General features: G+C 44.9%; 1 protein-coding gene across 1 annotated transcript in view; it reads right to left on the bottom strand.

Annotated features, from left to right (window-relative positions):
• The window catches only part of LOC133140799 (pikachurin), an 80,974-nt gene extending 68,295 nt beyond the window's left edge, over nt 1-12,679 (bottom strand). The window contains exons 1-2 of the mRNA XM_061261010.1: nt 12,520-12,679; nt 2,565-2,674 (exon numbers count right to left, since the gene is read on the bottom strand). Coding sequence (XP_061116994.1) covers nt 2,565-2,674; nt 12,520-12,625 — 216 coding nt within the window. The 5' untranslated portion in view covers nt 12,626-12,679. The remainder of the gene's footprint in view (nt 1-2,564; nt 2,675-12,519) is intronic.
• Between the last annotated feature and the right edge of the window lie 370 nt (nt 12,680-13,049).

A 13,049-nucleotide genomic window follows, 5' to 3' on the forward strand; every position in this document is an offset into this window, starting at 1 on the left:
CCCTTTCTATGCATATCCCCCCACCCCACCCAATTTTTGAGGACCAAACGTAACTGGACAGTTGGCTTCTCAGATATTTTCTGGTTAGACAGGTGTATTCTATCGCTTCCTTAGTGCAGGTATAAGAGAGCTTTCAGATTGATTCTAGGCTTTTGATTGCCTTTGCAGTCTGTTATTGGCATTTGTCAACAAGAGGACCAGAGTTGTGCCAGTGAAAGTCAAGGAAGCCATTATGAGGTTGAGAAATGAAGAGAAAACAGTCTGAGACATAGGCCAAACAATGGACTTAATGAAAGAAACATTTTGGGACATTATTAAGAAAGAGAGCACTTTTTTGCACTGTATTTCAGAGGTTTCTCATTTAAAATTATTGAATATTATTATTGAATGTTCCTCTCACTGCAAAAATAATACATTAAAATGCTTATAAACTATACTTAAGACAGTACAGATGCCCAATACAGAGTTTGAAACAGCATGGCAAAGGACACAATAACACTGGAACCAATCAAATGTAATGGTTAAATCAATGGTTGTTTCTGTCAGGATAAATGAGGACCTAAGTTGATTTGTACTACCACTCTAATCTTCTTAAGAGTAACATATGGTCTACACTGGGGAAACATAATGTGGAACTGATTAATATTAAACCCTCTTTAGAGCAAAACATGACCTCAAACAAACGATTAGACGGTTAGCTTCGTCCATTTTCCACACACAATACACATTCAATGAGCCAAGACTGTACAATCAGAGCCGAATTTATTACAGGCCTACTTCACAAAGACACGCTGAACTTATGCGCATCCTTTGCTTTTACGATTAGAACCACATTCATGGAAGCTGAGCACGTCCACAGGCTGAATCTCAATAATATGAAACTCGGAAGGAAGGCCACTGCTTAAAATATCCACCCACACAAACTTTGCGTGAAAGATCGAGGCCAATTTACCAGTTTACCAATCTCCGCTTTTCTTCCCTTCAGTGCAAATTCACAGTGATTTTTAGGACCAAATTTGAAATCAGTCACTGTCTCTGTGGCTCTCAATCCTGGCCTTCTCTCTGCTATTGTAAAATTGTGCACAATCATTTAGAACACCAAATGATGGCAGATTTTTAATGCCACACTTCATATCAGTGCCAGAGCACGCACTGAATCTCAGAAATCAGAGTCGGGCACAGTCATGAATAGGGACTTCTCCTTGGAGGATTCCTGAGAAACATGCTTGTTTTCTTTGGCCAGTGCATCCACTGAGTGACTCTACAGATGGCTGGGAAGTCCTTCTGTTTATAAAAACATGGAGCTATGGACTTCTTTTATTAAATGCACGGATACCAGATTAGGTTCTTATTATACATTTTCTTATGTCAGTGTCTAGCCAATGACTCATTCCAAAAGCCTACTGTTCCGCAGATAACACAGAGGGTAGTGTGCGCTGTTTTCTTGAACTGAAATGTTCTTCTTTGACCATCTCCAAGTGAGACCCAAAGTGTGTGACCACCAAAAAGTAATTCTTTATATTATAAGGTTTTACTTTTTAAGGACAAGTTCTATTCTCCTCCCATTGAATGATTAAGTCCACCTGGACCTGTTTCAGACTAGGCCAGTACATTTGATCCCTTTTGGAGCTAAAAGATAGGATGAGGAACCAGCCAGTCCTGAGCTGAAACAATGTGCACTCTTGCGTAGGCGGTCTCTTAGGTTCGAAAGTCTCTCCTGGGAGCAGCAACCCAGAGGTAAATGGTCTGAAACAAAAGCCTGGGCAAAGGTGTGTGGATTATTGAGTACACCATTAGTCTAGAAACTATTAAAAATGTTCTGCCACATTTCTGCCAATTAGAACATGGCGATAAGTGAACAAACAAAAATAATCAAAATAATGGAAATGCCAGATGCTCAACCAGTGCCAGACTAAAATTATATTTGGTGAGGAAGGGAGGTAGAAAACATTTTGGTTACAAGTAAGAGAGTGAGGTTGATTTGGTCCCACTTAACAGTCACCCTTTGCCCCTTCAAGATCACTATTTATTCTGTGTGGGCTGGGGTCTGTGGTCGGTCAATGACAGTTTGAAGTTCCTGGAACTGTGAATGTGAGATGTTCATTTGTCCTCGGTCACTGTATGATTTTAAAGAAAATAGGGACAACCATTCTAACACGATAATATTCCAAAATCTTCATAATCTGAGCATTTGAAATGTTGCCTTTCACAGTTTTTGTCATGTGAAAGTAATTGAAGATCTGACCATATTCCCGTGTTTCAAAGCACGGTACATTTTCAGGTAAGGTCTCTCTCTCCCACATACCTTCATTTTCATGGATTTTTATGCTCCCCATAACTGCACATCAGTAGTGATTTCTTAACGATTAAAAAATGTCATAGGTGACATTTGAATTCAGCTAAGGCTCAGGGAAAGTCAGTAACTGCCCAGATGTAACATTGCAATACTGTAGGCAAAGTGTTCTCTTCTTTGATAGCATCCAATAATGCACACTACTCTCCATGTTGGGATTGGGGGTGCTTCGTAGGGCTGGTTAAAGGGGCCCTTGTTGACGCGGCTGTACCTTGTACCCTGTGATGGTGCTGACATGCCGCCGGGGCATCCTCCACCGGACCCTGAAGGAAGTGCAGTTCACCGTCTCCAGCTGGATGTCCAGGGGTGGACTGAGCCGATCTGAGATACAGGAAGCAGAGAGACACGTCAAACACAGTGAGCAACCGCAGGTTTTGAAACCGCTGGTAGCTGGTTGACCAGTTCGGACCAGCTCCCAGCTTGACATGGTTGAAGCTGGTTCACCAGTTCAGACCAGCTCCCAGCTCGACATGGTTGAAGCAAGTTGACCAGTTCAGACCAGCTCGACATGGTTTAGCTGGTTGACCAGTTCAGACCAGCTCAAGCTATGTTTTGAAACAGCTGGTAGCTGGTTGACCAGTATAGACCAACTCAAGCTATGTTTTGAAACCAGCTACCAGCCGGTTGATCAGCTAATAACCAGCAAGACCAGCTTATGACTAGCTTGGCCATGCTGGTTGACCAGCTCTTACCCAGCTCTGCTAACGAGAAGCCACAATGACACAAATTCCAGGGCATAAAATAAGGAACACACACTAAATGTTTTTTAACTATACACCACATTGATTTTCACTTTTTTTGTGAAAGCTACCCTTAATTGCTGCTTGCGACTTCATGTCATAATTGAGTGTGCTGTTGAATTCCAAAATGAAAAATGGAAAAACACATTAATTTAGAACACAAAAGCTTGTGACACACACACACAAAGCTGTGGTGCTTACAATGACAGCACAGACTTTGTCTTACATTTGGGCTTTGAGCGAACCCAGACAGCACTGGCTTATTTTCTGCTTGAAGATGATACTTAGTGCTCTCCCGGTGTCATTATGTTTGGTGCCTGGCTCTTCTCTTTGCCCGTTTCACTCCCCCTGTCCCCAGAGGTAATGGGCATATCGCCATTTTAGAGAAGCATGTTTTTGAGCTTCGCTAATAAAAATTGAGTGTGAGCACCGAGGGAGGAGAATGCCACGGCTGCCACGGATCATGAGGGACAGGCCCTGTAACTGCCGCTCTGTCACTGCCGCCAAGCTCTGGCTGAGCTTCCAGCTCCCTGCCGGGGTGGCGGTCCAGGGCGTAAATCGCTCCGGTGACTTTATTGCTCCCGAAAAGCCCAAGCGGCAGATGTTGGCTCTCCGCGGCGACTCGCGTAATGGCGGCCCGCCGTTAACACTCGGGCGGTTCAGGGGCGGCGAGGCGGGAAGGGCTTCTCGCGCCGTGCGGTCAGGGTTTGCGGCCAGCCCTTGAAAGCGGTCGCTGTTGGCGCCGCGGCGCTGGGCTCCGCCTGCCAGGGTCCACGCGTCCCCAGGGGCGGGGGCCGCAAAACTGGCTGGAACAGTGATGGATTTAAGGGCTCTAATTACATGGACCCAAGCCACTGAAATCTGCATGAGAATGTTACACACCGTTCCTGGGAGAGATACAAGGTTATCTGTATTCTTTAATCAAGCTGGGAGAAAGGGGAAGCCAAAGCAAAATGGAAATACAGACAAATGTATTCTATTGAAATTTCACCTTTGTACATGAAACTGAAATGGGATTTAATAAAGAGACCGTTGGAAAGTAGTAAGAGCAGTAATGGGGGAACATATTCACACAGTTTATCAGGACCAGCAATGGCCAACAGCAACTTATTATAAAATGGAGATTCTCCATTCAAAATATAATTTTCGACTAGACTTATTCTGCTACTGTGAAACCCATAGTTTCATGATTCACCATTTTGTGGGTATGGCACTCTAAGCTTATGCTTGACTATTTGTGTCAGTGATATCTGATCTGAGTCTATTTTTCTTAGTCCACCTGCTGGGATACAATCAAGTTGTCACAGGCTGGCAGATGTGCCAACACTGGCTTCACACAAACTGGCAGAGAGAAAGAAACCCCCAAAATTCCTGATTTGAGAAACCGTGATATATAATTTAAATGAGTAACAACCAATTAAACAGATGATGCACTACAACAGAGATGGGAATGACAACAATGGCAAGTGCACCTGCCAGTTCTTGCAAGACAGTTTTTTGCTACTCAAGTAAAAACTGTTTAATAATTCAGTTTTCCGTTGTTCTTATTCTGTGGACGTAGATATCAATCCTGGGACTGCAAGTACATCATATTTTGTCTTCAGTGTACAGCTCATGCATGTGAACCTAGACACTCTTGCCAATTTGTTTTTTCTTCTTTAAGTTGAATATGTTACTGTTGTAAATTGTTCATTTGATGTGAAACTATAAGATTAGAGCTATACAAAGAGGTATTACTTGTTGGCGATCCGTTTTGGAGTTGTGGCTTGAAGTATGTGTGTCTGACAGAAGAAACTCTGAAATCAGCCTTCAGAGTTTGGTGGGACAATCACAGTTTCTCACCTAGAAGTGACCTGGGCGTAAAAACTGGCCCATCAGCCACTGCTGTCAAGGGGTCCGAGCGATTGGAGGTAAGACAATAAGTCTGGGGGTGTCAACTAGATACAAAATGCTGGCATGAGTTTTAGCTGGGCGGCTTAACTCATGAAAGGCAGCATTATTTTAACCTATATGAGCGACATCAGGCTTGTCTAGCATTATAATGTTGATTTCTGCTCCCATAACAACCTATAATGATGAAACTAAAGGGTTATGGAGTCTAATTCATAATCATGTCATGCTGAAAAACTATTTTCTTGAAATAAAGTACACAACTGAATACATTTTAGCACATTTCTAAATAATTGTGGTTTTGTTATCCAGGCAAGGAAAACGTATTAAGGCATTGTGGCACGTTGGCTTGGTTTGCGGGAAGGAAGCAGGGCAATTCGAGGACCACCCCTCTGGTTAAATAGGCACACACACCTAGATGGAGTTCCAAATCAGTCCAGGAGTTTTTAAGCTATGCTTCTTTCCACAGTAGGCGGCTGAGACCGGGAAACCACAGGAGAGGAGAGAGCTGAGACGCAAACCAGCTGAAAATCTGTGCGCGAGTTGGGTTGTTTTTGTTGCATTTATTATTTCAGTTTATTATTTTTAGTCCGAATCCCTTGAGGGTGACAGCATTTTCCCCTTTGTTGGCGTGCTCACTCTCCCCCTCTCCACATCCATTGTTGTGAATAAAGGCCAGCCACGTCCGGACTTTTCAAATGACCCAGTGTCCAGCTCATCTGTCCTCCCAGCAGGGTGTCACGACGTGTGGCGGGCATATTACAGGCACATGGAGAAGAAGGATAAAACTCCAGTCTGTCACTGGGAGTGGGTCTGTCACTGGGAGTGGGTCTGTCACTGGGAGTGGGTCTGTCGCTGGGAGTGGGTCTGTCACTGGGAGTGGGTCTGTCACTGGGAGTGGGTCTGTCGCTGGGAGTGGGCCTGTCACTGGGAGTGGGTCTGTCACTGGGAGTGGGTCTGTCACTGGGAGTGGGTCTGTCACTGGGAGTGGGTCTGTCACTGGGAGTGGGCCTGTCACTGGGAGTGGGTCTGTCACTGGGAGTGGGTCTGTCGCTGGGAGTGGGTCTGTCACTGGGAGTGGGTCTGTCACTGGGAGTGGGTCTGTCACTGGGAGTGGGTCTGTCACTGGGAGTGGGCCTGTCACTGGGAGTGGGTCTGTCGCTGGGAGTGGGTCTGTCACTGGGAGTGGGTCTGTCGCTGGGAGTGGGTCTGTCACTGGGAGTGGGCCTGTCACTGGGAGTGGGCCTGTCGCTGGGAGTGGGTCTGTCACTGGGAGTGGGTCTGTCGCTGGGAGTGGGTCTGTCACTGGGAGTGGGTCTGTCACTGGGAGTGGGTCTGTCACTGGGAGTGTTATGTGTTATGTGTTATATGTTATGTGACAAAAAGCTGCTTGTTTTGTACAATCCCTGTCTCAGATATAATGTACATTGAAATTGTAAGGCATATTTTATTTTCTATTTAGAAATACTGTTGGGGAAGGGCTCTGTGACTACACAAGGAAACCAGAGATTCTGGCACTGAATGAAATTATGCTGGTTATACTGACCTCTATACAATCCACTGAAACTGCAGCTCAATGAAAACAAACCAAAAAAAGAATAATAATGTGTTCAGAGCAAAATTAGAAAACAAAAAAACTCAAGCAATCCTGGTGACTTTAAAAAAATGCAGCCAAATACAGAAGGAAAAGTGTCCATGTTGCCAAAGTTCCAGGTTACATGAACTAATCTGGACAGACATCGATATGCCCTTGTCTACACAATGTTGTGAGTGACATTTAAGCGCAAAATACAGTAGCAAACCTGACTGGTATCAAGACAGGACACGCACGTGTCAAAAACCGCCCTCCCCTTCGTCAAGCAAATCTCTCTTCTTTTTTTTTTTTTTTTTAAATAGACTTGGATGGTTTACAAAGATGTGATAAATCAAGGAAATGCAGCAGCTGAGTAACATAGATATGATAAAGACGAGAATTTTTCATTTTAAATTTGCTCCTATTATGTTAAGAGTTTATGACCGTGTTTATTTTTGTTTATAAATGCAAAAATGATGACAGTTGTGTCGCCTTCTTATTGTCTCCAAAATTACTAGCCTTTTATCCATAAATATGAAAAATCTGTGAGAAACATCTCAGTTTAGAGCCGAAGGAACAGTAAGTGAAAGTTGGGCACCTGTACAGGAAAGTGCCACCAGAATCTTTCACAAAGAATAAAAATGCTTGTACATTTTCTTACATTTTATACAGTTAGACGGTCAAGATAACACTGCACACCGCATTTGCATGCCAAGGTGGTACAGGACTCTGCATAGCATTATGTTTATTGCATTTTTACCATTTAATCCCACCAAATTAGAAAATTTGAAATATAAAATTAATTTTAATTACATTTTATTTTAATATTATTTTTATTTTTACATTTTATTTTAATATTAAAAATGTTTTACTGGTTTTTAAGTGAGGTCAAACACTGAGCGGGATCACACACTGAGCGGGGTCAACCTTAATAGGAGGTTAAAAGCAGAACCACTAGTGTACCTGCAGAACGGTGAGATTTTTGGATGCTGTGTTACAAATTTAAAGTTGCGGCAGGTGATCCAGCTGTTTGAAGGACCAAGAGAGACAGAGTGACTCATCCCAAAAACAAAACTGACATGTTCCTTCGCCCTTGGGATGTGTCTCAGTGATGAAACGGCAGGTTTTACACGGACAGCTTCAAGACCGAAGCACTGCCACACTCGCTACAGTCAGTGTCAGCTCACCCTGGAGGACTGGCATGAAGCACTGACACAGGATTTTGGGGCACACAACATTGCTCGAGGGAGCACCTATCCAAGTACAGACACACAGGACAAACCTGTACGTGTGGCAGGTAGAGCTGCACAGGACCGAGTATGGAAAGTGAGACATGAAGTTGGCTTTTGAATCTGGGCAGGTCGCTGGATCAGAAAAGGTTGAAAACCACTAGAAGGTAGTGTACAGCATACTACATAAAACAGGAACCCACTCCACCAAATTCAGAAATAAATGATAGCATGTCAAATGTAAGAAACATAAGACTGCATTATATTTCTGAAGCAAGCCACGGCTGCCTGCGCTGTATTCCCTCTAGAGAACACAAACCTCATGAAATATCGATGTGCTGCGCATACACGCCAAAAAAAAAGGGGTGGGGCGGGGGGAGAACACACTCCAAGTACAACACTGCACTGTGCTACGCCCTGCTCTCAGAGTATCACTGCACTGCACTGAGCTACGCCCTGCTCCCAGAGTATCACTGCACTGCACTGAGCTACGCCCTGCTCCCAGAGTATCACTGCACTGCACTGAGCTACGCCCTGCTCCCAGAGTATCACTGCACTGCACTGAGCTACGCCCTGCTCCCAGAGTATCACTGCACTGCACTGAGCTACGCCCTGCTCCCAGAGTATCACTGCACTGTGCTACGCCCTGCTCCCAGAGTATCACTGCACTGCACTGAGCTACGCCCTGCTCCCAGAGTATCACTGCACTGTGCTACGCCCTGCTCCCAGAGTATCACTGCACTGCACTGAGCTACGCCCTGCTCCCAGAGTATCACTGCACTGCACTGAGCTACGCCCTGCTCCCAGAGTATCACTGCACTGTGCTACGCCCTGCTCCCAGAGTATCACTGCACTGCACTGAGCTACGCCCTGCTCCCAGAGTATCACTGCACTGCACTGAGCTACGCCCTGCTCCCAGAGTATCACTGCACTGCACTGTGCTACGCCCTGCTCCCAGAGTATCACTGCACTGAGCTACGCCCTGCTCCCAGAGTATCACTGCACTGAGCTACGCCCTGCTCCCAGAGTATCACTGCACTGTGCTATGCCCTGCTCCCAGAGTATCACTGCACTGCACTGAGCTACGCCCTGCTCCCAGAGTATCACTGCACTGCACTGAGCTACGCCCTGCTCCCAGAGTATCACTGCACTGAGCTACGCCCTGCTCCCAGAGTATCACTGCACTGAGCTACGCCCTGCTCCCAGAGTATCACTGCACTGCACTGAGCTACGCCCTGCTCCCAGAGTATCACTGCACTGCACTGTGCTACGCCCTGCTCCCAGAGTATCACTGCACTGTGCTACGCCCTGCTCCCAGAGTATCACTGCACTGCACTGTGCTACGCCCTGCTCCCAGAGTATCACTGCACTGCACTGAGCTACGCCCTGCTCCCAGAGTATCACTGCACTGCACTGAGCTACGCCCTGCTCCCAGAGTATCACTGCACTGCACTGAGCTACGCCCTGCTCCCAGAGTATCACTGCACTGCACTGAGCTACGCCCTGCTCCCAGAGTATCACTGCACTGAGCTACGCCCTGCTCCCAGAGTATCACTGCACTGCACTGAGCTATGCCCTGCTCCCAGAGTATCACTGCACTGCACTGAGCTACGCCCTGCTCCCAGAGTATCACTGCACTGCACTGAGCTACGCCCTGCTCCCAGAGTATCACTGCACTGCACTGAGCTATGCCCTGCTCCCAGAGTATCACTGCACTGCACTGTGCTACGCCCTGCTCCCAGAGTAACACTGCACTGCACTGAGCCTGAATCCTATCTAACACCATAGGCTACCTACCTTAGCTTTTTAAGTGTCTGCCATGACCAACCACACCCTAGCTACAGCTGCATAACTTCAATGATATATTTTGATTTTTATTTTCCTTCAGTTCCATAGAGATATTCATGTTTATATTTGCTGCCATTATTTATTTGCAAACACCACTGACCCACATCTGTCCCACAATATCCCTGGAGCAATGCAATCCACTGCACTTTACTAGGAATTTATTAGACTTATTTTTCAGTCTTATCAACTTAGAGGTTTGACGCATTGTGTGTGCAGAGATGCTGTTCTCCATATGACTTGTAATGTGTGCTTATTTGTGTTACTGTCACCTTCTCCTCGGACCTCTCTCATTAACAATATGTTACAGTTCAGAATGATTACAAAGACATATGACACAGTGGCAGAACAGCTCAATTGATCAATGTCAAGTTTGTGTAGATAGTAAGCATTATCTACAAGTTCATAAAATAAATACAGTAATCTAAGAAAATGATGCTCTTCATATTACAACCTGCTCAAGTCCAAACCACAATATCTTGGGTCAGAAAGCTCTAGCCTTCAAATGAAAGGTATGCACTTTTATTTTTAAGATGAGAAGGTAAGGAGAACTACAGTGTGAGTTTTTTCAGGGGTAAATCCTAGCCCGTTCATCCTTCGTTTGTCCTCTGGATCAGCTTATTAAAGTTCCTTCACAGAACATTCATATTTGAGATAAAAGTGAAACGAATTTCAGCGAATGTTCACTCTCCAATACCCCAGCCCCTCACATATCACTCTCCAATACCCCAACCACTCACATATCACTCTCCAATGCCCCAGCCACTCACATATCACTCTCCAATACCCCAGCCACACACATATCACTCTCTAATACCCCAGCCACACACATATCACTCTCCAATACCCCAGCCACACACATATCACTCTCCAATACCCCAGCCACGCACATATCACTCTCCAATACCCCAGCCCTTCACACATCACTCTCCAATACCCCAGCCCTTCACATATCACTCTCCAATACCCCAGCCCTTCACATATCACTCTCCAATACCCCAGCCACACACATATCACTCTCCAATACCCCAGCCACTCACATATCACTCTTCAATACCCCAGCCACGCACATATCACTCTCCAATACCCCAGCCACTCACATATCACTCTTCAATACCCCAGCCACGCACATATCACTCTCCAATACCCCAGCCACTCACATATCACTCTTCAATACCCCAGCCACACACATATCACTCTCCAATACCCCAGCCACACACATATCACTCTCCAATACCCCAGCCCTTCACATATCACTCTCCAATACCCCAGCCCTTCACATATCACTCTCCAATACCCCAGCCACACACATATCACTCTCCAATACCCCAGCCCCTCACATATCACTCTTCAATACCCCAGCCCTTCACATATCACTCTCCAATACCCCAGCCCTTCACATATCACTCTCCAATACCCCAGCCACACACATATCACTCTCCAATACCCCAGCCCTTCACATATCACTCTCCAATACCCCAGCCCTTCACATATCACTCTCCAATACCCCAGCCCTTCACATATCACTCTCCAATACCCCAGCCACTCACATATCACTTTCCAATACCCCAGCCACTCACATATCACTCTCCAATACCCCAGCCCTTCTTCCTTCCTTGGCTGTCACATCACATATCCCATTAGCACTGACTCTAAAATGGCAGAGTAGGCCAAAAGACTGGAATTACACGCAGACACTCCCCTACACCATGTAAATAGTCACCACTTTGAAATCAATGGCCCGACCAGGTTTTTTGATGAGCACCGTAATTAAGTTGACTGGTGCACGTCCCTCTCGTTAATGGCTTCTAATCGCTCCCACCCCCCACCAGACTTAAACGGACATGATAATAGCCATGGGATTATTTTAGCTGGACCCCTAGGTACTGATATTCACAAGAACGCTGTATTAAACCTGAGAGAACAAGAAATGTGCTATACCAGTGTACAGTCATTTCTAAAACTGCAAAAGGTGTGCAAATTAATTGTGCACCATATGTTATGTTTAATCACGTTGTGTCATATTTATCTAATGAGAACATTTTATACACTGCAGTTCTTACTTTCCTACAGCTAAATTAGACCCATTCTGCAATTAAATAAACAATAGACTTGCACGGGCGTTTCTGTATTTACATTGCCATGATGTAGATTGCAGCAGAAATGTAATTTATATGGTGAGACTATGCCCCTGAACACCCCAATAGGAGGCAGGGGACCCATTACAGACCCATCACTACAGACCCATTACAGACCCTAAGTCAAGGACAAAAAAAGAGCTGTAACGTTCCGTCAATCCGGAGATCAATGTCATTCGTACCAAAATGCATGGAAAACAAACCTCATATGAATATCGTTTTGTTGTTTGTTAACTGCCGAGATTCAGTTAGGTTCCGTTGTTATTTTATTGCAGACAGAGACTTTCCGTCTGTGAAATCGTCACAATCGAGCCGCTAATTCTTCACTTAGTGCTGATATTCAATGTAGTCACATTACCTTCCATATAGGCTACACTTGATTTTTTTTTTTTGGGGGGGGTGTTAAATTAAAAACTTTGCATCGGTTATAACACTTTGGAGTTGTAGACCCAATGCAGGGTATTATGACATGAAATGGCTCTTCATTGATGAACACAACCATTCATGCAGTTAGCCAGCTCTTACATTGACGCGCACGGCACACTAGCTACACAGCTTCCCGTCACTTAAAATTAAGGTAATGCACTCGCCTACATACTGTACATACATACTGTAGGCTACAGGCGAGTTGCCTACTGGTAGACGATAGCTTGTAAGATATATTAATAGGAAATGCAATTGCTTTGATCTGCTCAAATTCAATACAATATTATTTAGACGTAAAATACACGAATAAACCACGGTAACTTACCAGATTTTTTCAAATTGGACCTCCTTGCACAAGATGAAACGTCGACCACACAAATTATAACAAGCGAAATAAAAATAACGTTTCTTAATTTGTTCGAAAGCTCCATGTCTTGCGAGCATAAAGTTTTTGAAGTTCAAAAAGGCATAACTGAACGACAGTCTGAAAATGTATTTTAGAAAAAAGAAACAAAAGATACTGGATACTAAAAGTTGCGCAGGTGAAGGCAATCCGTCGGTCAATCCCGCACAGAACAGTGAATATCTTTGGAAACAGACGTCCGATCCTTTCGCGTGGTCGGGGGGGAACGGGGGTTTGACACTGATGAGATTACAAGCTACTAAAGATCAGTAAAATACGCAGCCGAATAGGGACAAGTAGAACAAACGCATACTTGATCATGACAGCTAAAGTATTCTTTATAAACCACTGAACGAATCCGTGGGATGTGTCGCAGAACCGGAATAGTGCAGAAACAAGCCGCGCCACACAATCTCTCCCGTTTGGTCTGATTTGGGAATTTGTTAAATGGC

This window comes from Conger conger, chromosome 11, assembly GCF_963514075.1.
Source record: "Conger conger chromosome 11, fConCon1.1, whole genome shotgun sequence".
NCBI lineage: Eukaryota > Metazoa > Chordata > Actinopteri > Anguilliformes > Congridae > Conger > Conger conger.